The following is a 26733-nucleotide window of genomic DNA, read 5'->3' as shown; positions in this document are numbered from 1 at the left end:
CGAGGTCACATGCTTAAAATCGTCACAGCAAGTCAGAAAGGCACAAGGCACTCTAATGTGCATCATGCATCCAATAAGCAACAACCACAGATGGATGACTTCATCCCATTAGAATATTAAGCCGATCCTGTCTCAGTATAACTGCCTGTACCCAAAGTAACAGAAGAGATTTCTTTTAATTGACCAGCTCCAAATTAATTGGAAGCACATCTGAGAAATGAAAGGCACTGTGACAAAGATGTGCAGGGGAGGACTCCTGTCTTCTTTCATCCTTATCTCATACATTGCTTTGACAACTTCAATGACTCTTGATTTGACTGAGCTGAGAAATAAAGTTTCAAAGCTCAAGGTGAATCCCAGGGGGAATCTGTGGGCAACGGGTAAGTTAAAAATTACACTGCTGAATGATTGTTTCTTTGTTCTGTTTGAAAATGCAATATTTACAGAGAGTTTGCATGTTTCATTTAATAAGGACATTTCATGGGCAAGAAGAGCATTGTGGATAGTTCCTTTGTGAATTCTGCCTTTGAGAATATAAAAGATACAGCTGAAGGCAGAGATGTGAGACCTCTGCACGGAGTGGAAGACCTGCAGGCGCTCCTCATCCATATTCTGAAAACTGCCCAACAAACACAAGGAGAGCAGGCACTAGACAGGTGAGTTATGTATTATTACTCAGTCTAATACCGCTGTTAATCCTTCCATTGTACAGCTTTCTGTGTTTTTCTCATGCATTTAGAGAAGAAGGACATCCAGTTCGATCAGTTGTTGCGTGACATCCTGCTGATGAAGAGGGTTTCTGCTCTTGTGAAAATCAGCTAAATTATGTTTTGTTTTTTGTCTAACATAACACGTATATGTTGGCAAGTGAGAAACACTTCTGTTGTTTTACTTTATATTGTCTATGACTTTATTAAAAGCGCAGAGAATGTATTGGAAGTCTGTGTTTTCATCTATGTTCAAGTCACATTCGCACACACACAGTACCTTCAGATAATCAAGTTTCTGGCGCCCCCTGCCGGTCGGTAAGGGGAAAAACCGCTTTTAGTTAACATATCCGGGTGAAAGTGGCAACGTGCTTTTTATCACATCCCAGGGTAGTTTGAGTGGCAACTAGCCCCAGTTATGCCCCTAATAGTGATGTGTGGTTATCCCTGTAGTGGTAAGTCACGAAGGGCAGAAGAGCTGAAGGTGTATTTTGAAGAAAGCACAGAAAGAAAGGTTCATATTGTTGGAGACGGAAGCCTGGGCGTTGAGAAAAACACTGTTTACGCAGGCAAGTAAGCTTAGCACGCCTTCATTAGTGTGCTTCTTAAAGCTTTTCAGCTTCCAGGGCTTTCAGTCTTACTTGGCATATTTTTGTATGTTATTAGCCACATAATACTGAGGTAACATTACCGGCCTTACACGAAGCTTAGCCGGGGGAATAAACAACAGAGGCAGGAGTGCTTATTCAGCGTTTGCGCTTATCGATGCTTGGGGCGGCTTTAAAGTTCATGACAATTACAACTGTGTTCGCCTGCTTTATGAGCGCTACTATTCAATTAATTTTACTTATTTAGCGTTAGCAGCAGTAGTAGTTAGTAGTAGAGACAGTCCAGTAATCTCTTATGAACAGGCACCTGGCGAAGGTGGGGAAGAAGGATTGCTCTTTAACAGTAAGAGACCCTACAAAACCAGTTAAAGAAGGGGCAACCATCGAGGATGATTGGTTGGAGGCTAGAGGAAAGAAAGGAGACTATTAGCAACAAATAGAACAAAAGTTAATTTCATGCTGTAGTAGCATATAAATGCATAGGGAGTGAAAGGGGCATCAAGTCGATGTGCTTACTGCATAGTGGAAAATCCCTCAGCAGCAGCTATATTCCTAAGAGATTGGATCCAAGCCTGACTATAGGATTTGTCATAAGTGGAAGTTTTCAGGCTAATTTGAAAAGTAGAGAGAGTGTCCTGTAAGCCAAACTGGGAGCTGGTTCCACAGCAGAGTTGCCTGATAGCGTCCATTCTACTTTTACAAACCCCTGAAATCACATGTAAGCGGAAACTGCTAGTAATAGAGTAGTATGGTACTAGGAATGGGAAATATATCATGACATTTCAAAAAACACTTGCGATTATGAGATTTATTATGATGTAGGGGGGGGAAGCGACATTTTATCGACGTTTGCAGCAGCAGGATTCCTAAATGAGTAACTGAAGGGCAGTTTCAATTCTCCTTCTCCAATGAGCTGCTGTTATTGATGACACACTTCCTAATTTGAAGAGCAATGGTACAATGGCAGCAGCATTATTGTGCAAAAGTAATAACACAGCAACACATACAGTGACACAGCATAAGTCATAAGCCTGGGTAGTGTTTTCCCTGCAAATTTTAAGTATAAAGTAGTTGCTTAATACTTTAGTTTAACAATAACGCGTGCAGCCGGCCATGCTCAGTGAAGTCATTTTATTTACTTCTGGGTCTAACATAACCAGCTGATTGTATCTCCTCCTTTATAGACTGGTGGTAAAAAAAACCAAAAAAAAACCTGGGTTTTTTGCTTCAAGCTGCAAGTTTGTGTCCACAGTTAGTGACAACAGTTTTCTTGGATATTTTGAAAAGTACACTGCTTTGCTGAAAGTTGTTGACTCAACTCCCTTTTTAGCTACCAAATGACCATCAGAGGCTCTTGCTCTCACAAATGCCTGGGCTTGTCTCGTTGTGTGCATTAGGGAATTTAAGCAGGATGTTGCTATAGCAACTACATAATAATATGATACTTTGATATTCATATTATTATTGTGGGTGATATGACATGGCACATCACTTGGACCTGATCATTTTAACTGTGTTACTGTTACATTGCTATTATGCTTTTAGAATTAAACATTTTGTGTTTCAAAATTTTAGTTCTTTATTATTTCCGTAATTGTTAACATGACTAAGGAGACTGTTTGCTTCAACTGGGCAGACTTCTGCATTTACTTAATTTTACTGGAAATGTTTCAGATTCCCAAAAGGAGAAAAATGTCAGAGCGTCTCTGAAAGCTGAAGTGGAGAGGTGAGTGTTTAAAAATCTGTTGTAGGAGCTGATGTTGCACAAAACCCACACATATTTTAATGCTAATTCTTTTTTTGGTTTTTCTGGGTTGTTTTTTTTTTTTTTTTTTTAGGAAAGTCAACAAGGATGACATTGTTATTCTAGACTCATTAAATTACATAAAAGGTAAGTCTTACTACTTATTCTGTAATTGTCACAGTTACATTAAATATTGTGATTTGTAGTTTAAAATTTAAATATGTTACAGGCTACCGCTATGAACTGTTCTGCCTCATCAAACATGCACAGACTCCACACTGCTTGGTAAGTAGACAATTAAACATACATTTTGAAAAAATGTTACCTTCAAATGCAATCGTGGTATGTTTGCGGGTTTTCTTTGTTAAGGTCTACAGTTTGACGTCCCATGAAGAGAGCTCATTATGGAACACAAACAGAGATGCTGCTGATGAGTACAATCAGGACATGTGAGTGAGAAGCCTCAGTATGAGAGCACGACTCTTACCTTACCTGCACTGTTGCATGTCTTTTTTGTTTTTATTTTTATTTCTTTTGCAAACTGTCTCACATGCATTTGGTGTTTTGAAGCTTTGACGCATTAGTTCAGCGATTTGAAGCTCCGGATTCCAGAAACCGATGGGACAGCCCTCTCTTCACTATTCTGAAAGATGACACACTTCCAGTTGAAGCCATTTCTGATGCGCTTTTCAAAAGAAAAGCACCCCCACCGAACCAGTCTACTCAGAGTGTAAGTCTAAGGCTACGTCCACACTAGCCCGGATAGATTTGAAAACGGCGTTTTCGTCTGAAAATGCTCCGCATCCACACTTTCGCTTTCAGTCATTTTCACAGAGTTGTCCGTCCACGTTGAAACGGCCCGAAAATGCTTACGTTCCAGTACTGCGCATGCTTGAAACAAAAGACAATTCGACTTGCCTCATTTCTGTCTGCCGTTTATTTACTTTCCGGCTCCTTGAAACGTCGCGGCAAAATGTCGAGGAGAAGCACCGAGTTTTTTAAACGGACTAACAATGAGGTGGAGTTGTTGCTGAGGGTAACACAAAAGTACAAAGTTGCAAAAGCGAGTGAGAATTAAAGAATTTGAAGATAAGCTGTCTGAAGCATGTGCAAACTGATAGTAATCTTTAATAGGGCTGTCAAAATTGAGAGCAAACAAAGCAACCGCTGTATAATGCCCCCCGCTAACTTAGTTTAATTGGTCACTTGACTGCATCACATGACTAAAATGTGTCATCATTTTCCAAATGGCTCCGTTTTCGCTGTCCACACTGCGACGCGACAGCACCGTTTTCAAATGTATGCATTTTCGAGACTCAGTGTGGACGGGAGGCCAAAACGGAGAGAAAACGATGCATTTTCAAACGAAAGCACATTAGTGTGGACATAGCCTAAGAGACACTAGTTACAATCAGTCTGGAAATCTACAATATTTACTGCATGCATGTGTTTTTTTTTTTTTTTGTCTGATTGTGAAGGAAACCTATTTTCTTTTCTTCTCTGTAGCAACCACTGTCATCAGCAAACTTTTTATACGAGTTGGACAAGATCACTCAAGATGTCTTGATGGTATGTTTTTTTTTGTTTGTTTGTTTGTTTGTTTTTTCTAGTTTCACATCATTTACTGGTCATTCAGGTAGTTTCCCATGATATTTTTTTCACTGAGCTGGACTGCTTTTTGAGTTATGTCATATTCTAAGTGAAATATGACAGAAGAGTCTTTTTCAGAAAAATGTTTACAAATCCTTTGTTGGGGTATCAACATTCCTCTGCATAATGTAGACTTTGTTCTATGACTCAGAAGGTATTACATGTATTTACAGCTTTATACGTTACATCACCAGCCAAGATGCAATTATGAGTGAAGCGCTGATGAGGTATTTATCTTGGCACGCAATAATAGCCCGGTTCAGGTTCAGGTACAGGTTACTGTTCTGCAGTCGTGAGTCATCCATCCTCACATGCAAACACATGCAAATGGACAACAAATGCGCATAGTGCAAAATATGAAATGAAATAACAGCTAATTCTAATTAATTTTGGTTATCACGTAGCCCTTGAAAGTGACATAGCTGTTCCTGTGAAGTAATGACTGCTCGAACAAAGCTGTTAATTAAACCTTGTCGGTCTATTACATTCACCTTGCAAAGGGTGTGAGTCGTCAAGAAAAAGTGAACCAGCCAACCGCTGCAGGCTTCCTAGGTGCAGGGGCTCTAAGTTCAGCTGTGGTTCACCAGTCAGCCTGTTAGATGACTGAACAGTTCGATTCGTTTACAGATAAGTATCCAGACCACAAGCCCAAAGAAAGAGATAAATCGGATTAAACAAAAGAACGATAAAATAAACCCATCGCAGTTTTATCAATGTGGAAACCAGAAAGCCTTCTCAAACGGGAGACTCGCTGGTGCACACAGCTTCAAAGACATTCATAACACTGAACTTCAACAGTCTGACCCTTAATAGATGTGACATTGTGTTTATGAGTGCATCTAAAATCAGTGATCATATTTTTTGCTTGCCTCATTTTATTCACTTTTGTCAATCACGTTGAACTGGTTTTCAGCATGAGTAACATCAGTTTAGCATGAGGTAAAGTGAATGGGGTCAAGCACATGCTCAGTGGGCCTTAAAATCTCTGATTTCACCATTGTTTCCAAATATTTACACTACAACTGATTTGAGGGGAACCGGTCTAAAGTCGTTAAAAGTTTGGGGATAACTACATTTGGCATTAGGCATTTAAACTATATGAATGGGTACTTGCTGTTTATAAAGATTTGTTTAAAACACAATAAAATCACAGGACTCAGATGTTGAGCTCAAGATTTGAGTAAATGCCCACAAATATTATTAGGTCAGTGAGATTTTTTCACAGTCATGGAGTGAAAATCTACATCCTGCGATCAATGTTAAAGTACTGACTGTGGCTGTGTGAAATTCCTGGATCTCAATGCTAAAATCCAAAGTGTTGAAAGGATTATAAAAACAATCGACAGCTTTAGCTGTTAACTGCTGACTGTCCAACGTTTAATAAAAAATGAATGCACCCCTGCACGTTGTAAGTGTGGGAATTTCTGTCTGCCATTCATGACATGAGCATGGCATGATTACCAAAACAAGGCAACAGAGTAAAAACATATAAATCAGCAAAAAAAATCAATAATAAAAAATAACCTCCTCTTTGTCTTTGTTTTGAGCTCATGTATTTGTTAGCATGCCACATGTTGCACTTCCTTCTTTTTGCGATTTCACACAGATCACGATGTTCTGTTGCACAATATCTGCAAAAGTTTCCAGCAAAATAAATTAAGAGGAGTAAATACTTCTCTAATTCTGATTCATTGTTCCTTATACTCTTTGTAGAGATCCCTTTTTTAAAAATTCATTTTTATATGTGTGTTTGATAAATGTAATTAAATGTTTTCAGGCGATTTTTAACGCCCAGAAGACGAGCGTTCCCGGGGATCTTATCGCAGTTCCAGGAGCTTCGGAAAAGATATCCTTTTTTAAACACAACTTGCGTGTGCCCAGTTATTTTGAACACACAATTTTGATTAATATTTTCACATTAAACAGATTTTTGTAGTTCCGTGTGGGACGTCTGTCATATTTAATGACTGTGTGAAATGCTAATTTTCGTTTACCTCCCGGGGTTAATCACCTCCCCTCAATAGCGGGGGGGACAACACTGTTCTATCTGAAAGCATTAGATGAGGAGGTGGAGGAATGTGTGGCCATCACATGACTTAAAAGAAAGGTGGATCTACTAAGCAATGTTAAAGGTCTTGTCTGTAATTGCATGCTGTGGGATGTGTGGTGGGGAGAAACCAAATTATATTTGTGGATTTTCATTGGTTGCAGGACTGTGAAGCACCTTCTCAGAACCAGCCACTTTGATTTTCTTCTTTGAAGATGTTGGTCCAAGCACAGCATAACTTAAAAGCACATCATCTTCTGTTCTGGCCAACCTTTAATAAAATGGGCATAATCTGAATTTGAAATGATGCCAGCAACATTCAGTACAGGTTATTTCCTCCTGTTGTCCTGCTCAAAGGTTTAAATGCAATACTGGGGCTTGGAGATAATTTGGGCTTCTGTTAGGTTCTACCTGTGGTATTTTTCTTGTTCCTTAACTCGCTGTTAAACATTGAGCTCACCAGAAATGTCAACATGGCAGAGCTGCGGAAATTACGGCGCCAGTTCATCAGCTACACCAAGCTGCACCCGACAGAAAACACGGGACAAATTGCTAATATGTTTGTTCAGTATTTAAATAAGAGTCTGCACTGACAGTGTGTAGTGTTTGGGGTTTTTTGTTTTTTTGGGGGGGCGGGGGTTGCAGTTGTTCCGTGACAAATAAATGTATTTAACAAAAACATCCTGTTTTTGCTGTTCTTGGTTATATTTTTAAATTTGTGTACTTTCTAGGACCTTTTTGGCCTTCCTCACCATATGGGATTTGCTCAGTCTTGGCAAAACCCCAAATAGCTTCAATGTTAGTCCAAGCAGATCAAGAATTTATTTTCTTGACCTACCTGGACTTAAAAATGAACCTATTTTGCATTTCACCTACTTGGACTAGGTATCTTGCGCCAGTTTTTAAGAGCAAGGGTCATGTGTAGTAACTACAGAGGAATAAGCCACATTATGAAGCTATGGAAAAGAGTTGAAGCTAGTTTAAGTAATCAGTGAGCAGCAGTATGGCTTCATGCTGAGAAAGAGGACTAGAGATGCCATGTTTTCTTTAGGAGTTTTAACAGAGAAGTATAAAGAAGTTAAGGAGTTGGCACTGTGTCTTTGTGGGCCTAGAGACAGCATATCCTCCAGAGAACTAAGGAAAAGAGAATCTAACTATTGAACTTTTTTGTTTGATTTTCTTCCTCTTTGAAACTCAAAGAGGCCACCCAAGCACATGAGAAAGCACATGATGTCCTCTATTTAGTACATCTGGACTTAGTAGGGTAGCTCAAATAAGTCACAAGATATATCGTGGCTTGCAAAAGTATTCGGCCCCCTTGAACTTTTCTACATTTTGTGACATTACAGCCACAAACATGAATCAATTTTAATTTGAATTCCACGTGAAAGACCAATACAAAGTGGTGTACACGTGAGAAGTGGAACGAAAATCATACGATTCCAAACATTTTTACAAATAACTGCAAATAGGAGTGAAAGATGGGGGTGAGATACATCAGGAATCTGATGCCCTCTTCTTTGCAATATTAATGAACAGGCTGGCAGATGAGGTCACTCAGGAGTCTCAGGACTATCGTGTTTGCAGACAGCATTGTGATTTGTAGTATAAGTAGGGAAAGGGTGGAAGAGACTGTGAAGAGGTGGAGGTATGCTATGGAGAGAGGAGGAATGAAGGTCAGTAGAAGTAAATGGGGGAAACATCCAAAGCAAAAGAGGTGAAGAAGAGAGTGTGGGCAGGGTGGAGCAGGTGGAGATAAGTGTTAGGGGTGATCTCTAACAGAGGGCTAGCAAGAAGGCTGAAAGGGAAGGTTTAGATCACATAACCTGACCAGTATTTCTATACCAGTGAAAGCCTACTTAAAATGCTTTATGTATGAGGGACAGGCAAGAGTTAAACAAGGCATGATGAGAAAGAACTGATCTGCCAGAAAGTCTATTTTATTAATGTGGAAACCGCTTACTATAGAGCAGGCAGGGTAGAGTGGATGGGGGTGACTGTCAAGGATGATTCATGACAGAAGGGTAACAGCAAGAGTGAAAGGCATTGTTTACAAGGTGGTAGTGAGACCTGCTATGATGTAAGGTGTCACTAACAAAAAGGAGGATGAGCTAGAGATGGCAGAGCTGAAAATATTCACTGGGAGTGACTGAGATGGACAAGATTAGAAATGAGTAGTCTGGAGACAAAGAGAGACAAGCCCTTATAGATTGGTATAGTGTATAGATTGGACAAAGGGTGTTGAATATGGAGCAGTAAGGTAAGAGGAAGAGATCAGAGAAGATTTATGAATGATGGGATGGTAAATGGCTCGCATTTGTTTAGCGCTTTACTTAGTCCCTAAGGACTCCAAAGCGCTTTACACTACATTCAGTCATTCACACACGGCAAGCTACATTGTAGCCACAGTTACACTGACAGAGGCGAGGCAGCCAAACACTGGTGCCGCCGGCCCCTCTGACCACCACCAGTAGGCAAACATGGGGTTATTATCTTGCCCAAGGATATCTGGCATGCAGCCAGGAGGCAGCCTGAGATCAAACCACTGACCTTCTGATTAGTGGCTGACCTGCTCTGCCATCTGAGCTACAGCCCCCTCCCTATGGTATGGGGTGTGACACAGGAGGGAGATGGAGGAAGATTATCCAGTTTGGCGATCCCTAGAAGAACACGTCAATGATTTTTTCCACAAAGTTCCACAAAAGGAATGCAGGAGTCCTTTTCCTTTTTTTAATGACTTAAAATTACTGGCATATTCAAATCAATATACCTTTAAGGAGTTAGAGCTCTGCGCTTTCAGGGATGGATTAGCCTGAATTCCCTCAGTCATGTTTTTTTCTTTCTTTCTTTTTTATGTCTTTAACTCAGCGTGACTAGTTTGACAAACAGTACATTTCTTGTTTATGAACTCTGTTTTCCCTTGTGAAGTTTGGAAGGCTGAGTAAGGCTCTTTCAAAGGTTTTAAATTATGTAAGAAGATTACCAGAAAACCCAGACCCCTCCCTACAGGAAGTTTCTTGCAATTATAAGTGATTACTGGAGCTTCACCACAGTATTGAATGAGTGATTATATGCCAGCTTTTATTTACTTTTTATTCCATTTAATAATGAATGAAACAAAAGAGTCAGATTCTTTGTAAATAAAATGTTTTTTATTGAATTCAAAAATTCAACAAATTCATTTAACACGGTTCATTGAGAATATACACACACATATATATTTAGATATTTATATATATACACTGCCAAAGAGTGCGGAGACAGCAAGGGCCCCACATAGAGAAAGCAGTAATTAAAGGATTGGGCATTAAAAGAGTGTTGCAGTGCTAACAATGCCACATAAAAAAACAGGCTTTATTGACAGAACAGTTCTTATTTGCTTTTCAGTTCATTTTTTTTCTTCAAAGGGGCAGCAGTGCCAAAAATTCTGTCCCAGTGGCTGAAGAAAGGAGCATAGTTGGTGCTCGGCCTCTGGTGGTGCATGTCATGAGCTGGTGCTCCACCCAGCAGCCCCAAAGGCACCAGGTGGTTCAAGGTCCACGGCAAGTCATAGCCTATGTGGTCTTCAACAGACATCCAGATGCTAAAAACTGTAATGCACCATGTGGTCAGCGGGTGACAGTTTAGAAGAATTGGATCACAATTGCTCCAGAATCCCACCGTCATCAGCTCTGGGATGCTGAGCCGCTCACTTGACCATGAGAAAGGTGCTATGTATTCATGGTGGACTGCATGGATCCAGCGGTAAAGCTGAGGATGCTTATGATGCATGAAATGCCAAATAAAGTACTGAGTGTCAAAGAGGAGCAGTACAGCCAGCATATCAATGAACAGTTCATATACTGTGGGAGCATCTCGTGGCAGTGGTGGTGCAGGCATAATGAAAATACTGATTATTACAGCTGGTAAAACAAAGAAGATGTGGTTATAAAAAGTGACCATGAAGTTGTCACCCATCATTTTCAAAGTTGGCTTCCTGTTTGGTTGGATCTTGTACTGATGGAATAAAGGCACCTTTTCTCCCAAGAGGTCCAGCACAGAAAAAGGTAAGCTGAAGAAAAAATAGCTAGAAAAGGCGAGTAGGACGGGGAAAAATGGGGATGAGATGAGAGGCATATAGTGAAAAAGTAAATAATCCCAGAATGGCTGCAGAAGAGGGTCTGAGCTCCTGCAAGGCAAGAACTGCAGGTAAGGTTCAGTGATGTTCAGCATCTTGGTGTGATACCAATGAAGGCCGCTTGTGATGCAAGTCTTATGATCCAAGACAAGGTTCTGCCTTATATAGAGGTGTTTAACTGGAGGGGCTTTGCTCGCAGTCACACCACCACCTCCCCCCCCCCCCCCAGCAGCTTAATGTACAAAAAATGCCATGTCAATGCCAAAGGGAACACCAACGGTTCAATGAATGCAAGAAAAGAAAGCAAAACAGCTTTTTGTAAATGTTCCAAGCTTTTTGGTGTCCCAGTTTGGAGAATATCTCCTCATCTCACAATAAGCTGATTGTTTTCTTTGTTGACAATACAACATATAATGGTGTCATCTCATTTAGAGGAAAACAATCAGAATATCGGAGTATTTCTCTGCTTTTTTCTGCCTTTCTGTTGCTGATACATTAAAAAAAAGATGACTAAAGCTGTGTATACCTCTTTATTGGTCACTTTGCATCATCCTATTATGCTGGTCAACAATCACATGTCTGATGAAATATATGCACCATATACTCTACTGTATATGAAATTATTATTATTATTATTATTATTATTTATGGTGTCGACTTGAACCTTAAACACATAACCGTAGCGTTTACGCGAATAAAGTAATGTAATTTCTTTTTAACAAAATAAATATGTGCGCAATATTCTAAGTCTCCTGTTTTCCTCCTCACACCCAGGTGGTTCATTCAAACAGTACATCCAGTGCCATTTGGCGCTTTTTGGTGATTTAAGCGCTCTTTGACCCACATCTGCAAATTGGACAGGGAAGGAGTCAAGCCTGTAACATTTCCTCAGGTCAGCGTCCGTCTTTCGAGATTGAGAGTTAATTTGAAAATGGTCCGACTCTGTAATGAGTTTTACAGGATCACAAAGCTTGTGAATGATGACGTAGTGACTGCCAGGTTAGGATCGATCTTTTCAAAGATCAGTTTTCTTTTTCTTCAGATGTGCTATTGTTTTTTGTTTGTTTGTTTAACAAAATGAATTCTGAAGACAAAAATCAGGCAAGTGTTTGACTCACAGTAGGAATATTTCAAGGATTTTTTTTTTGGCTGTCTTGATGTTCGGAAACGGACTTATTTCTCTTTTGTTTAGTTCGTTGTATATTTCTCTCTTACACTCATTAATGGCTCAGTGAAAAGCTGGAGTGTTATCTGTGCGCAGCGATTAATTGAGAAATGTGTAAACATACATGTAAATATAGCATATAAAGGAAAGCAGAGTTCACTCCTAAGGAGATTAAAAGTTAATCATATTTATTCTAGTTTTCTATCCAGGTATGCTTTTACTGCATTGCCTGAACAATGAAGTTGTTGCCATTCGGACTCTTTTCAGATGGTGTTGCATGCTGGAGCCAAATCCGATTTCATTAATTTCGACAAGATCTTAAACGCCAGTGGCTGAAATACAGCTGCAAACCAGGACACAGCCTCCGCCGTGTTTTACAGACGGCTGTAGACACTCACCGCCACTCTTCTGTCCTCATTTATACATATTAAAGACAATTTGAACCGAAGATTTCAAAGTTTGATTAATCACCATCAGACCTGTTGCCACTGATTTTCAGTCCAGTTCTTGTGTAGTTTTCCCACACCTCAGTCTTTTGCCTCTCCCATGCAGTGGTGATGAGCTTAAAGACACTCCACACCATGGCGATCCTATGTCAAGTTTTCAGCTGATAGCCAATGTTGGTGTAAAAATACAATTTTATGCCTAGCTGTGTCATCTTTGTCTTTTATTGGTAGAGCCAATTTAATAAATTGGAAGAAAAAAATGTTTTTCGCTACAGGCTGCTAGTAACAAAGTGCCTAACACTTTTTCCAAAAGACATCTAATTCCCTTAAAGGTAGTTTTTATATATTTGAATGATTCATATGTCGATATTAATATTGCTTAAAAAATTAAAACTAACAACTCAAAAATGTATTCCTCTGTAAATGGACGGGACTGAAATTAAATGAAAAAGAGGGGAATGTCCAAAGTATGGAGAGCTGTTTCCCCAATATCACCTTAAAATTACAAGAAAGTCTGCCTCCTTGAAAGTACAAATTTAAAAAAAATGTGGGATGACTTGAGACTTTTGCAGTCCTCTGTGCATTTTGGCTGTAGATTGCTGTTACAAGAGGATCAACAGGGTCAGCTAGATTAGACTAACTAGGTTAAGTTTAGTGTTTAATCTGTGTAATGAGACCAACTGACCTCCATACACTTTAAGTCACTGGGTCAATCCTGCTAATGCTGCCCTTTCTTTGCCAGATGACCTCTGAAAATAAGATTCTAATCTTAAGGAACATTTAATACTGCACTAACTAATATAATATTGCAAATACCAGGACACTTCAATGTAATTTAATGTTCTGTAAACTGACCTTATGGCTTAAAGGAGCACAAAGTCCTCTAACTGAAATCATATTTGATCTAAGAGTTTAAATACCACATTGTAATAATATTAACGGTTCTGACACCAAATGATCTCAAACACAGAATTTATTGTGGAAAAGGACAGTTTCATTGAAATAATGATTTGTGTATCGTAATGATTTGTGATAAAAGAATGCAATGAGACTCTTCTTCACCAACTACTTCTTCTCAGCGGCTGCCTTCCTCGAAACCGTTTTGTTGGAGTTGCCATATTTCTGTCGATCATTTCTGAAGAGAAAGGAGAATAAAACCTTAATTTTTTAAAATCAGAGATTTTTTAAAAAAAAAAAAAAAAGAAAGAAAGAAAGAAATAAAAAAGAAAAACTAATCCCATAAAATTTTAATTATTAGTTCCCAGGATATGAACCTTAATGTAATTAAGTACCTGCTCATTTTGACTTTGTTTCTACACCCCTGTCCTCCCTCCCAGTGGCTGGTGTACGTGCCTCTCGTCATCATGCCTCCACAGCTGACGCATGGCTTTCCATTGCCATATGGCTGCAAGAGCAAACACAGTTTGGATGACATTTTGTTATCATTTAGAGCCGTAATCTACCATGCATTTATATTCCCAGATGTAAGCAAATACATTTTTAATGAAAAATAATTAATTTGCAACTCAAACAGAGCCTTTCCTGTTATACATGCACTGATACTTTACCTTGGTTATTAGACTTTATATTAGACTTTCAATGAGCAGACTGTAAGGTTTACACTAATATACAGACTGACAAGTAAGATTTAATGAAATTTCAAATCTATAGTCCACCTGTTCTTTAGCACAGAAACCACAAATCATGCGCGTGGCGAGTTCCATGGGGTGGTCCTGGTTCTCATCATGGCACACATCGCAGGGGTAGGTCCGACCACAGCAGGGAAACCTGAAAAAATGGGTACAAATCTTTCACCGACTCCCACGTGCATTTATTAAACCTCTTGTACAGACACATAAGAAAGAGAAAGGTCAGAGGGAGGACAATACCTTAGCCAGCGGTGGCTTTGTTTGAAATGTTTGCATGTTCCTTTTTCTGGCAGTGGCTTCCCTTTTTGCACAGCAGGATCTCTTAATGTCTTGTAACTGACACCACTTGACCCTGCACAAAATGAGAAAGCAAAACAGACACAGTAGTTTAGCCCTTGTGGTCTGATGAGGCGTAAGTTTATTTCAGTATCTATAAATGCTCATGCTTAATCGAGTAGCTTTCGTTTTTTAAACTGTTGACATATCTTTATATTGTAATGATGTCATATGTAGATGAGCTCTGACCTGTTTTATTGGTGCGAGGCTGAATGTAGTGAAATTTAGTGCTCTCAGCCAGGATGCTGAGTTTGGTGTGGCAGTTTTCACAATTGAACTCCTTTGTTTGTCCATAGGCAAGGTTCTGATGGAAAAAAACATTTGTTTTCGGTTGCATGAAATTTCACAGCGCAGCTGTTCTGGTATGTTAAGCATAACATGTTTCGTCACCTGCATTGGGCCCTCTTGGGAACAGCTCAGGCAGCCCACAGTGAGTTCACACTCCTGAAGTACTAGGTCCACAGCTGTAGTGTTTTGGAGATCCAAGTAACCCAGGATATCACTGTAATGGTGAAGCATGCAGGGTCTGAATGCTGCACTTATGCTTGTGGTACAGTTTTCACACTGAGCCGAGCAGGGGGTCCTTCCAGTGAGTGTCAGGTCTGCAGTCACCTTACACCTGTAAACAGAGTTAGAATGTTAGAACTGTGGATGGGCTCTCACTCTGAAAAAACAAAACAAAAAACAGTGTCTGATGCTTTCTTATCTTCATTACCTGTTACACTGAAGAGAAACAGTAATTTGCGGGGCGACTACAGTGGCGGTGTTCTCTCCCAGCATCAATCCCAGCAGCTTTACCTCTGTGCCTCGGCGAGGGTCGCTGATCTTAATGTTCTCCACCAGATGACTCGTCTCCTCTTTCTCTGTCCCTTCATCACCACCTAGATTCTCCTGCTGCACCAACTTCCCTTCCTCCTGTGTCATTTCAATATCCTCATCTCTGTCTGCAGCAGCAGCATCAGACGCAGGCTCAGATGTTTCAGACACAGTTACCTGGAGCTCCTGATAGGGTATAAACTGCAGTCCAGCTTTTTCTAAATCAATGTCTTTTTTCAACTGCAAAAAAAAAAAAAAGAGCAAGAGAGAAAGAGATCTTGCAGGTCATTTTGATATATATACTGAGCTTGAAACACAATGATTAGACTTCAATCTCACCTGCCGGGCTCCTTCAGTAAACAGCCTCTCCAAGCTGCGATCCAGCCAGCGAAGAAAAGGCCTGAAAAGCAGCTCTACCTTTCCCATGAGCTGATTGGTCGCATGCTTGGCTTGAAGCCACTCCAACGATGCTTGCTGTACATGCCTATTTAGCAAAAGATTTTGTAGAGATGACTGCAACAGCTATCAATGCAATAAACACATAGAAATGAACCACAACTGCGTTTACCTCGCCATTACAGAAGGCAGATCCTGGTCCAGGGGTATATCCAAAGTAAAAATCTAAGAAAAATAAATAAATATCAAAATGATGACAAACTGTTCTTTCCATGACAATCATTCTTAGTGTGGAATATTAGAGGAACTGTGGTTTAAGAAGAAGCAGCGGTCTTTACCTCTTGTGGGTAATTGTCTGGAAAGCTCACCATGATGTCAATTTCTTTCAGATCAAAAGGCTGTAAGTTAAAATGCAACATCAGAATAAATTTCCAGGTAAGACTGCAATGAACTGCTATGTTCATTTTTTCAACCTAATAATATTACCAAAGTATTAAAGTTAGCTCATTAATAATTGTGAATTGTAGCCTAAATTATGATCAGACTGGACTTTTAGGTCTTACAGCAGTTGGTAGCTTACAGACAATTTAAAGTAGTACAACTGTAAATATTTATATACATGCTTAAATAAATAAATCTTTAACTCTTTCGCATTACAACAATTCAAGCTTAGTGTTTCAGTTTAACACTGGGCCTGAATTATCTTGCACCAATTACCAACTGAATTAAAATTTACTGTGTGAGCTTTCATATTGCCTTATGAATAGAAACAAACTTCAGTATTTGTTACTCTGTGACATCACTGGTCTTCTGTGTTGCTCTCAATTAAGGAGAGAACTTGCTTACAAATTAAAACAGAGTTGTACTGTATTAAGAGAAGTGATGTGTATATGGGTTTTCCCACTAAGCTCTTGAAGAACAAATGAAGTGTTTACCCAGTCTGGATCTGTGGCCTCTACAGTTGCACGGTAATAAGTAACTTTCCCATCACTACGTTCCTGAATAATCAGCTGATCTTTGGGAAAACGCTTCTTCAGCTGACCGATCTCTGTGTCTTGTAGCTGTTTGGCGATATCCTCTGTCATGTCACTCAGCTTCACCTCCTGAAGGACGCTGGGGTGAGGCACTGGTTGAATTCTCTGTTCAGCTCTCGTCTGATTGCCTGGAACAGGCTGGTCATCCAGTAGGGCTAACTGTGGTGGATGCCAGAACCGACATCTGTCTTCCATGGTGCAGTGTCCTGCGATGAAGTAGCGGCATGGCCGGCGGACAGGTGATGGCCTGTGGCCCACTGATGCAGCTGGGTAGGATGTGCTGACGGTTTCCTTCCCATGAGCTTTGCCATCATCTCTTACATGCAGAAATTTACACTTTTTCCCAAAGTTGCAATGACGTCCTTGAGAAAAGAAGCGGCACAGCTGCTGTGCTGGAGTTACTCCCTCTAAACCACCTTCTTCCATCCTCTCTTCCTCACTATTCACCATTGCTATTAATACCTGGATGAATAAAAACAAGTTTTAGACAGGCTTGGCCTATTCTACTAATACAAGCCTTCATTAAATTCAAGAAACAGATCATACAGTACTGTGAATTACAGGTGGGTGGATTGATATCAATAGTTTGTGCAAACACCACTCACTCCTTTCAAGCACCCTCGTCCCTGCTATGCTGTGATTTGTTGTCCTGCAGTCATGCGAGTGAGAATAGTCATCATGATTGTTACTTTGACATTCAAATAATATATTAGGCCTATTGTAACGTGTTAATTACTTGAGTTGACCGGAAAGAAATATCTCAGACATGAAATATGAAAATATCTGACTAAAATAACGCTTTTATGTTGATTTTCAAGGTTTTTTATTTTATTTTATTTAAACAGCACGTTAAAAACAAAACAAGTCGACACAAAGTCCTTTCCGGGCAACTTTGTTTACATTCCGGGTCTCAAAAGAAAAAAAATGTTTCAAAACGCTGTGAAATGTGTTTTGTTGTGTTAACTGACAGTGGAAAGCAAAAATCCCATCTTTATTTGTCATTAAAAAGCATTCAAATTAAGCATATGCATTAACTTCATTAATCCACACACGTTTCTCCCCTTCATAAGCTGGCTTCATGGGTATCAGTATTTGTGATACCGGCCTATTTTTACTTTGTATTGGAACACTGCCAAATTCTACAGTATCAGTGCCCTTTCGTTTAAATAAAATAAACTCTTTCAAGCCATGAAAGACGTGCTCATATACGCTATGGTGAGTTCTGAGCATGCGCAGTCCATTTGTAAATCGCAAACTGCGTCAGGGGATGGACTTTAACCAGTTTTATGTCAACTTGACCTATTTATTTTTTCTGTGAGCGTAAGAATGACAACGAAGTTAAATGCTTTTGCTGAAATTAGTTACACTTGACCTGACCGGTGTCTTTTGACCATCTCCACCACTTACAGCTATAACTAGAAACCACCCACCGTTAATGCGATATCATATCATATCATAAATAGCATATGGGCAGTATTTCTCTGTCATAATTACTAACTTAGCAGTAAAAAGCTAGTCAACATCGAAGATAATACAAAACTCAAACGCTCACGATTTAGCTAGCAAAGTTAGCTAAACTTTACGTACGACTGTACGCATGCTAATGTTTACTTTATAAAGGAGTTAATTAAAAAGACGAAATTACCTCGTTTATGCACGGAGTTTCTCGTAAAAGCTTGTCAAGCGTGATAACGACAAGTACCAGTCTTAAAAAAAAAACCCTCAAACAACCGTTTAAGGCTGCTACATATCAGGTGACTGCACGGTCAGCGATACGTGCTATAAAACGTCTTAACCGTGGACTGTAAAAACATCAGCGCAAGAGTTATGCGTCATAATATGCGACAAAAAGGCTTTTAATACTATTATTCCTCGAAACGTATTCGAATAATACATATAGGCTCCAAAATAATATGCACATATAAAAACTGGTGCCAGGGACGGTAAATAAAATATTTCTAGGTAGAACGAATTAAATAAAATCAAAGGAAACAAAAATAAACTTGAAAAAAATTGTCAGTAGCTGTTCTGGAGCCTTTGAGCACAGGAGAACAAAGCTAGCATGGATAATCCTGAACTGAGTGGCTAAAAATGAAATCCAAAACAGCTGTACAGTGAAAACATCATCCGCTGGTAACATCCTTTGTTATGAAGGAAAGCATCTGATAAGTAAATGGACTTTGTGGTGAGGCTATCTTCCTCTTCTGCCTTCTACAGTATGAACTGCTTTAAATACGTATGACCTTGTATTTAATTTTAAATATATTTATTTTCCTGTAAAGACCTGATAGTTGTTTCTATGGTTTTTCAGATTTAAAAAAAAAAAAAATTCCCATTCTCTTTTGTCCTATATGTCTCTTCTTTAAATCATCTGTTTTTATGGCTAGACCTGTGCAAGACGTCACAGTATTTATTTTATATAAGTGAAAATGAAAAAATACACCAACCAAACAGGAGATGCAGCATAAACAGAAGACAGAATAATCACCTATATGTCAACAGTTCCTGTGTGGAGAGCTATAAGTTACCTGTTGCACAGGGTGTATAAATAATTTATTGTACCTGGCTGCCACTTGATACCACACAGACAGAAAAGCCTAAGCCGACACACACATGGAAAAAGTGTTTGCCAAAGCTGCTGTTTCTGGCTGAAGCACCTTCATTCCTCAGACACCTTCACTGTGTTTTTTTTTTCTTTTTTAATTCATCATGGATCTTGTAGAAACCAGTGTAGATATTTGGATGAGTTGGTCAAGAGAAAAGTCTTTGCTGCAGCCTCTGTGGGACAGCCTGAGGCTCAACTACACAGACTATTTGCGATCTCCGCTCTTCCCCATTGTGCTGACTGTCTCTTCATACTTTGTCTTCTGCATCCCTTTCCTTCTTTGTGACATAATGGGGGATAAATGGCCGTGGGTTCAGCAATTCAAGATACAGCCGAGCCGTCGACCAACGGCCTCTGCATTGCTGCACTGTGCAGGTGTCACCTTGTACAACCATGTGTTTCTTGTGCTTCCAGCATCTGTGGCCCAGTGGGCGTGGAGGCCACCCGCCGACCTGCCAGACCAGGCTCCGTTCCTACTGGAGCTGATCGCCGGGGCGATAGGCAACCTCCTGCTTTTTGACTTGCAGTACTTCATTTGGCACCTGCTCCATCACAGGATCCGCTGGCTGTATGTCACCTTCCACGCCATCCATCACAATTACTCGTCTCCCTTTGCTCTTGCGACTCAGTGTCTTGGTGGCTGGGAGCTGGTTACAGTGGGCTTCTGGACCACCCTGAATCCTGTGATCCTGAGATGTCACCTGTTCACTACATGGGCCTTCATGGTGTTGCATGTGTATGTTTCTATAGAAGATCACTGCGGCTATGATTTCCCCTGGTCCACATCTCGTCTGATACCATTTGGCATCTACGGAGGGCCCAGCAAACATGATGTGCACCATCAGAAACCCAATACAAACTTTGCACCGCACTTCAGTCACTGGGACAAAATATTTGGCACACATGCTGATTTTAGCTTCTCCTCAGCTACGAAGTAAACTATTGCAAGCAGTGAGACGTGTGTTATTGTGCTTCTTTTTCAAATCATGTGCCTGTAAAACATATTTGCACACAAATAGAGCAAAATTACTGCCAGTACTGTGTTGATAGTTTTCTGTGTCTTTAGTGACAGTTGCCAATTCAATGAAAATGTTAACATTTGAACTATGTGCATAATCTAAATGTGTGGTTTCTAAACTTTGAAAGTGATCTTGAGCTTTGGGCATGGCTTATCAGTTTCTCCCTTATATGAAACCTTGTGTTTTCAGTGCATGTTTATTTTCTCTTAGTTTGAAACTACAACAAGAATGTATCTAGCAATGCAGTTGTGTAATCCTGAGTCAAGTAATGTGACCAGTGACATTTTATTACTCTGTGTTTAGTTGGTTCTTTTTGTGGTTATTTATTCTGACTTTATTCCCAGGGAAACAAAGAAGTTTTCATTGTTTTTAACTTTACTTATCTTTATTTATCTTTAAACTTTCATGCAAGCAAAAAAATTGATGTAACAACAGATAAACATCAGCTACTGCAGTATTTGCTCACAACAATGTTCTGCTGATATACTGTATTCCTAATGGTTGTAATTTAATAAATTTCTGTGTAAAAGCCACAACAAAAGGTACATGATATTTTTAATGACCTGATTAGAGATACTTCTATTTTTTATTTTTTTTAGAAAGAAATTATCTTTTTAAATTTTAAACATTGCTCCTTCTCTGTTTTTGAGATCACATAACCTGACTAGTAATTCCACACTTGAAATGTTTTAAGTATGAGAGTCAAGGATGAGAATTAAACCAGGAATGTCAAGCATGGAGCCCTCAGGAAACAGCCAGCCTGATAGAAGGTCAATTTTGGCCCATTGGATGGTTTTGTTAAAGTGGAAAAACTGCTTATTAGAGCACAGGCAGGTGTCAGTGGTGATTTGTGATGGAAGATAGCAGCAAGAGTGAAAGTGAAGGTTGTAAAATCTGCTATGATGTATGGTTTGGAGATGGTGGCATTGACAAAAAAGACAAGAAACCAAGATGGCAGCTCAGGTTGAGCAGTGTGGAGACAAATTTAGAGAGGCAAGGCTGAGATGGTTTGGACATATGCAGAGGAGGGATAGTGGAGGAGAGAGGAAGACCAGAGATAAAATTAATGGATTTAGTGATTGATAAGGTGAGATCAAGGCAGATAAAATTGAATGGGGAACATAAAAGCATTTTAAATGTAGACAAATGATAGGAATCATAAAGATAAAACACTCGACAGTGGATCTATAAAGGTACAAAACTTTCACATGTTAACTGTTTCAGAAATGGTTAGCTTATTAGATGCTACTTATGTATTTGCACTTCTTTACTCATTAATAAAGAAGACTTTTAGAGGATTATATGTTATTGTGCAATAGTTGTACTACAATGTGTAGTTTGTGGCCTGTGAACTAAAATGAGTTTGACAACCCTTAATTAAACAGTCACTGTATTAGATGCACCTTACTAGTACTGTGTTTAGCACCTTTTGCGGCAAGACTTGTAATTCTTTGTGGCCTAGATTTAACAAGATACTGAAAACACTCTTCAAAGAGTTTGGCTCGTGTTTACTTGATAGCATCACACTGTTGTTTCAGATTTGTCAGCTGACAAAAGTGGCACTTATGCGGTCTTCTGTCACTGATGTATTGCATATTCAGGTCCTGTTCTACATACTTTAGTTGTAACAAGTGGTTGTTTAAGTTACTGGTGCATCCCTGTCAGCTCATTCAATCACTGCATATTTTCTCTTTTTCTGGCTGTTTTCTATTAACCCAAGAAAGGTTTGTGTGTGAAAATCCCAATAGATCAGACTAACAGAAATACTCAGACTAATCCAAAACAACAAACAATAAAATTGAACAGAATAAAATACAAATATCCTGTACTGTCCCTCATTGGCAAAATGCAGGTTTTCTAGCAGCAAGGTGGCAGGCAGCTGGAGCATGCAGCCTGTCACTTTAATCACCTTTCTTCGCATGCTGATGCTCAGTTTGAACTTCCGCAGGTGGTGTGTGAGTTGCTGCCATGTGATTGGTTGATTAAGTATTTGCGTGAATAAGTTGTTGAACAGGTGTACCTAATGAATTGGCCAGTGGGCGTATTTTCCATGAGGTGTCTGCAAATGCGGTACAGGGCATGCATTTTAGGATGCACATTGTCCTGTGGAAACATGCAGATAGAAAAATCTGATCCATGTTGATTCAAACAATTATGTCGGCACAGCAAGTTTGAAAAAAAAGACTGCCTATCTGATTACTGACTCAGTTTAAAGGGCAGATAAAACAGTATAGATCCACCTCTACACAACCATGCCACGTTCAGAGTTACTCTATCATGTAATAGAGGCTGATTTCATATTTGCATTAACGAGCAGGTGTAGAAGTGTACCTAACAAAGTGGCGGTGAGTTTATGTCATACCACTAGATGGCAACTAGCAGCTTTATATATAAATAAAATTGATATGTCGGGTTTTTAACATTTGCTACATTTTTATCATTTGTAACACAATAATAGCTTCTTGGCTTGAAAAGAATATTGCTTAAAGGCTGGTCAGATAAACCGGACAGTAAGCTTTAAGGCACCAGTCACCATTTCGGGGGCGTGGTTAACTTGTGTGTTTGTGCAGGGTGTGTTGTCGCAGTTCTGCTGTTGGGGGCGCTGTGTCGCAGGCAGCTGTCCAACGGTGTGTTGTTAAGGTTATGGAGAGTGAATGGTGGGGCCAGCTGGGAGATGTCTGACTAGAAACCTGCATTATTTTTCCGAAACGAACAGCTTTAAAAACTCGTGTTGACGATGGGGCAGTGTGGCATCACATCGTCGAAGACGGTGTTGGTCTTTCTAAACCTGATTTTTTGGGTAAGTTTGGAGGTTTATGTCGGTTTTAAACGTGCGTCACATTTAACCGGCTGTAGCTAGCTGTGTGTTTGTGTGCCGCCAGCTGCTTAGCTTGCTGCGACCTTTGTCTCACTAGTGACGGGCTAGCTTCAAGAGGCAGCCCAAAAACGTGACTATTGCTGATGAGATATTTAGGTTTCCGCTATGAGCTTATATTAAATGAACCATGTGTCATTACGTTTTATATTAAAAGATCTGTTTGCTATGTTGCTTCCTGAAGTGAAGCTACCTTTTTGTGTACTTGTGTGACATAGATATTGCTGTGTTATCATAACTTAAGAACTTTAACAGAAGTTTAAGCAGATGCATTATTTCTTTTTATTTTATTTGTTGGACGTGGCTACAAAGTAAATCTAACTCTCAGCATGTTTCTTTGAAATGTACTGGAGTATAATGTTAAGGTCCACTGTATTGTACATGATAGTCTCTGGGGATGAGGACAGTTAGTGCTGATTAACTGTACAGTAGTTATGTAAAACCGATCCTAGCATGTTGTTTTTAAGAATTAGAGTTCATACCTAGTGCACTAAGACACATGTGAAACGGCCCTATGGCAAAGGTCTGTTGCCACGGTGGCAATACACTTATTGTGCTAATCGCTGCAGCACGGTTGCTTCACAGCGAGAATGCGTTAGGTTCAAATCCAGGCTGGGGCCTTTATATGCAGAATTAGCATGTTCTCGCCTGTCTCTTTCTCATACAGTTTAAAGGGGGTTAGGTTAAGCGTGAATGGTTGTTTGTCTCTCTGTGTTAGCTTTTTACCCAGTGACTGCTGAGATAGGCCCTTGACTCTGAATTGAGTAAATTGAAACATAATACCTGAATGGATACTATTTATTGTAATGTTGTTTTTTTTCTTGTCACCCACAGGCCGCTGCTGGTATCCTTTGCTATGTTGGAGCCTATGTCTTCATTACATATGATGATTATGATCACTTCTTTGAAGATGTGTACACTCTTATCCCAGCGGTGATCATCATTGCAGTTGGAGCCCTTCTATTCATCATTGGGCTAATTGGATGCTGCGCTACAGTGAGGGAGAGCTACTGTGGACTTACATCGGTCAGTAAACCAGTTTAAAGAGTGTGCTAAATATTAAAGGTGTAGTTCACGATGCATTATATAGTGCCCTGAATGCAAAACACCAAGCATGAATTAACAGGTAGGGTGAGTGTAACTTAAACCAGACCAAAGATAACCTTTTTGACAACTGTCCCTTTGTCTTTAATCTTGAAATTCAATCCACAGTTTGTCGTCATTCTCCTGTTGGTTTTCATGACAGAAGTGGCAGTGGTGGTTCTTGGATACATTTACAGAGCAAAGGTGAGGAAGTCAAATACAGCTTGCTACATGTTTGTTTGGTTTTTTTCTGAGCCTTTAGCACAGTAGATCTCTCTGATAACACCCAGCCAGTCAACCGCTGAAAATTCTATTAAGTGACTGGTGTAAAGTTGATTTGTTCAAGAAGATGTGTCAACAAACGCTTAGCTCTCACCTTTTTTTTTTTTTCTTTTTTTTTTTTAAAACTCTTCCCAGGTTGAAAATGAAGTTAATAGTTCTATTATGAAAGTTTATGATGAGTACAACGGCACAAATAGCAACGCCCAGAGCCGCGCCATTGACTATGTTCAGAGACAGGTGAGGATAAAAATCATATTCTCTTTATCAGCTGTCTGTCTCTTTTGTGTGTGGTGTGTTTTGTTTTGTTTTTTATGTGTATTTGCAAGAAATTGACATTACTTTTGATTCTTTATCTTTAGCTTCAGTGTTGTGGGATTCACAATTACTCAGACTGGCAGCACACACGCTGGTATGAAAAATCAAAAAACAACAGCGTACCCATCAGCTGCTGCAAATCTAACATTGGAACCTGTACGGGGTCTCTTACTCATCCTGAAGCTCTCTACCAAGAAGTAAACAATCTCTTATCTCCTCACAAGTTGTCATGCTGGATACACATTTATTTATTTATTTATTTATTTATTTATTTATTTATTTATTTATTTATTTTTAACGTGACAGCTTCTTCTTGTATATTCATCTAAATATGTATATTATATGCTTCTATAGGGTTGTGAAGCACTTGTTGTGAAGAAACTACAGGAGATCATGATGTATGTCATCTGGACTGCGCTGACATTTGCTGCCATGCAGGTATTTAACTCAGGAAGAAGATTGCTTATTAGGTATACCATGAATATTTTATTAATATTTTATTAATATTTTGAATATTACAGCTGGTTACTCAGAACTGGGTATCTATATTTCAAATGACTTTTAGTATGGAGTAGCAGGTGACAGGCTTCAGCTTCACACCACCTACTCCCAAGAAACCAGTTCCTCACTGGTAAAAACGTATTTGCACTTACCATGCTGTAAGTCAAAGGTGTCAATTGTAAGGCCCAGGTCAAATCCGGCCCCTAATTTTTAATTAATACATTTTCTGTAATGTGGGCTGCATGTGGCCTATGATGTAAAATGATTTTGGCATACCTTTTCTAAGCGTTAGAAGCAGAAGTGTCAAGCTATTCAAAGGCAACGACCACAGTGCCAGTGTTCCATGATGAAAACAACACATATTTTAAAGTCTGGTATAATACGTGCTGCTATACGTTGCAGGACTTCCCACCTTATAATGTGTGAGTACTTTTAACTGAGTGTTGCATTTCCTTTAGATGCTGGGGATGCTGTGTGCATGTGTCGTGCTGTGCCGGAGAAGCCGGGATCCTGCCTACGAGCTGCTAGTTACAGGGGGCACCTATGCATAAAGAGAAAGCATTTCTCACCATAACATTAATTAAGGATTTATAGGTGAGAGGATGAAATAATCTATTACCACACTAACCTTAACGCACTAACCAAGTTAACTTGTGTGTTTTACCTGTTTGGTTTTTTTTTTTTGTTTTTTTTTTCCAAAAAGCTGTTGTCCAAATTCTTTATAAAGGTCATTGAGATTGAAACGTTGGCATTATTTGCTCTGTGGAAAGCATTGTGGTTGGAAGGCCCCGCTTATACCAACTGAAACCCGGTTTGGTTATGTTCAGAGTTTTTATGTGTGTAGTGCAGTTCCCTCTTATTTTTTGCACTATATATACGGCTAACACATTGTATTTTTTTTTTTTTTTTTTTAAATCTGTCATGTACTTGAAAGAAAGAATATAATTGACCTTGTACTTCAACTGCTATTACTACTGCTACTACTATTCTACTATGAGAACTACTCCTGCAGCTCACGTACGTTTTAAACTTTATTTTTCATCAGCAGTATTCTGTCAAGAAATACTTAAACTGCAGTAGAAGTAAAGGTCACTGCATGTTTTTGTGTGTAAACTGTGTAACTTCACTGGCTTTTACTTATTTGAGCTTTATCTTTTGAATCAGTCCTTTTAGTATTTGGAGTGTAATGCATTGACTTTGTCCCTTTCTGTTTGCAGTCTACCAATGGTAGTTTTAGAACATGACTTGCTAAAATGTAGCAGCGGCAAGACTCCAGAATGTAATTGCAGCATATTTAAAATTAAATCGAATGTTTTCCGGTTTGTGTTTGTTCTTGTT

General features: G+C 39.4%; 5 protein-coding genes across 7 annotated transcripts; 3 read left to right on the top strand and 2 right to left on the bottom strand.

Moving 5' to 3' along the window:
• Window positions 1-1025: 1025 nt before the first annotated feature.
• kti12 (KTI12 chromatin associated homolog) lies at window positions 1026-7435 on the top strand. Its single transcript, XM_080304690.1, has 9 exons — window positions 1026-1276; window positions 2990-3041; window positions 3154-3206; window positions 3289-3344; window positions 3429-3508; window positions 3630-3789; window positions 4566-4628; window positions 6487-6557; window positions 7208-7435. Exons 1-9 carry the CDS (start codon window positions 1126-1128, stop codon window positions 7347-7349), a joined length of 828 nt encoding a protein of 275 aa, XP_080160816.1. The 5' UTR covers window positions 1026-1125; the 3' UTR covers window positions 7350-7435.
• A 2330-nt stretch (window positions 7436-9765) lies between these two features.
• Window positions 9766-11032, bottom strand: ch25hl1.1 (cholesterol 25-hydroxylase like 1, tandem duplicate 1). The gene has a single exon (XM_026177084.2). It carries the CDS (start codon window positions 10966-10968, stop codon window positions 10129-10131), a length of 840 nt encoding a protein of 279 aa, XP_026032869.1. The 5' UTR covers window positions 10969-11032; the 3' UTR covers window positions 9766-10128.
• Window positions 11033-13439: 2407 nt separating this feature from the next.
• On the bottom strand, window positions 13440-18546 carry LOC113026796 (uncharacterized). 2 transcript variants are annotated; one of them, XM_026175945.2, is made up of 13 exons: window positions 18361-18472; window positions 17321-17364; window positions 16617-17177; window positions 16020-16079; window positions 15854-15906; window positions 15625-15769; window positions 15185-15525; window positions 14860-15088; window positions 14659-14773; window positions 14374-14485; window positions 14161-14272; window positions 13777-13889; window positions 13440-13619 (listed from the first exon to the last, which is right to left on the bottom strand). In XM_026175945.2, the coding sequence occupies exons 3-13, from the start codon at window positions 17163-17165 to the stop codon at window positions 13550-13552; spliced, it is 1899 nt and encodes a 632-aa protein (XP_026031730.2). In that variant the 5' UTR covers window positions 17166-17177; window positions 17321-17364; window positions 18361-18472; the 3' UTR covers window positions 13440-13549. The 2 variants fall into 2 exon arrangements, with proteins under 2 accessions (XP_026031730.2, XP_026031729.2); XM_026175944.2 differs by lacking the exon at window positions 17321-17364 and having other exon boundaries at window positions 18361-18546.
• Window positions 18547-19275: 729 nt separating this feature from the next.
• Window positions 19276-20880, top strand: ch25hl1.2 (cholesterol 25-hydroxylase like 1, tandem duplicate 2). The gene has a single exon (XM_026175946.2). The coding sequence runs from the start codon at window positions 19425-19427 to the stop codon at window positions 20256-20258; it is 834 nt and encodes a 277-aa protein (XP_026031731.1). The 5' UTR covers window positions 19276-19424; the 3' UTR covers window positions 20259-20880.
• Window positions 20881-22912: 2032 nt separating this feature from the next.
• On the top strand, window positions 22913-26717 carry tspan3a (tetraspanin 3a). 2 transcript variants are annotated; one of them, XM_026175943.2, is made up of 7 exons: window positions 22913-23139; window positions 24049-24240; window positions 24427-24501; window positions 24715-24816; window positions 24939-25091; window positions 25249-25332; window positions 25854-26717. In XM_026175943.2, exons 1-7 carry the CDS (start codon window positions 23077-23079, stop codon window positions 25944-25946), a joined length of 762 nt encoding a protein of 253 aa, XP_026031728.1. In that variant the 5' UTR covers window positions 22913-23076; the 3' UTR covers window positions 25947-26717. The 2 variants fall into 2 exon arrangements, with proteins under 2 accessions (XP_026031728.1, XP_080160070.1); XM_080303944.1 differs by having other exon boundaries at window positions 22934-23139; window positions 25249-25364.
• Window positions 26718-26733: the final 16 nt, after the last annotated feature.

The sequence above is a fragment of the Astatotilapia calliptera genome, chromosome 7 (genome assembly GCF_964374335.1).
Source record: "Astatotilapia calliptera chromosome 7, fAstCal68.1, whole genome shotgun sequence".
Classification (NCBI taxonomy): Eukaryota; Metazoa; Chordata; class Actinopteri; order Cichliformes; family Cichlidae; genus Astatotilapia; species Astatotilapia calliptera.
Note: the sequence above shows the minus strand (reverse complement) of the source record. Positions and strands in the feature narration are given on the sequence as shown.

What these genes read in the sequence shown, in the direction of transcription:
- kti12 (XM_080304690.1), top strand. Translation starts at nt 1,126, where the DNA reads ATGCCCCTAATAGTGATGTGTGGTTATCCCTGTAGTGGTAAGTCACGA. An exon ending in CTGAAAGCTGAAGTGGAGAG is followed by an intron (nt 3,042 to 3,153) that starts GTGAGTGTTTAA and finishes TTTTTTTTTTAG; the next exon opens with GAAAGTCAACAAGGATGACA. An exon ending in CACAGACTCCACACTGCTTG is followed by an intron (nt 3,345 to 3,428) that starts GTAAGTAGACAA and finishes TTCTTTGTTAAG; the next exon opens with GTCTACAGTTTGACGTCCCA.
- ch25hl1.1 (XM_026177084.2), bottom strand. Translation starts at nt 10,968, where the DNA reads ATGCTGAACATCACTGAACCTTACCTGCAGTTCTTGCCTTGCAGGAGC.
- LOC113026796 (XM_026175944.2), bottom strand. Translation starts at nt 17,165, where the DNA reads ATGGTGAATAGTGAGGAAGAGAGGATGGAAGAAGGTGGTTTAGAGGGA. An exon ending in AGGCCACAGATCCAGACTGG is followed by an intron (nt 16,080 to 16,616) that starts GTAAACACTTCA and finishes TTTAACTTACAG; the next exon opens with CCTTTTGATCTGAAAGAAAT. An exon ending in CCCAAGAGGGCCCAATGCAG is followed by an intron (nt 14,774 to 14,859) that starts GTGACGAAACAT and finishes TTTTTCCATCAG; the next exon opens with AACCTTGCCTATGGACAAAC.
- ch25hl1.2 (XM_026175946.2), top strand. Translation starts at nt 19,425, where the DNA reads ATGGATCTTGTAGAAACCAGTGTAGATATTTGGATGAGTTGGTCAAGA.
- tspan3a (XM_080303944.1), top strand. Translation starts at nt 23,077, where the DNA reads ATGGGGCAGTGTGGCATCACATCGTCGAAGACGGTGTTGGTCTTTCTA. An exon ending in TTCTAAACCTGATTTTTTGG is followed by an intron (nt 23,140 to 24,048) that starts GTAAGTTTGGAG and finishes TGTCACCCACAG; the next exon opens with GCCGCTGCTGGTATCCTTTG. An exon ending in CTGAAGCTCTCTACCAAGAA is followed by an intron (nt 25,092 to 25,248) that starts GTAAACAATCTC and finishes ATGCTTCTATAG; the next exon opens with GGTTGTGAAGCACTTGTTGT.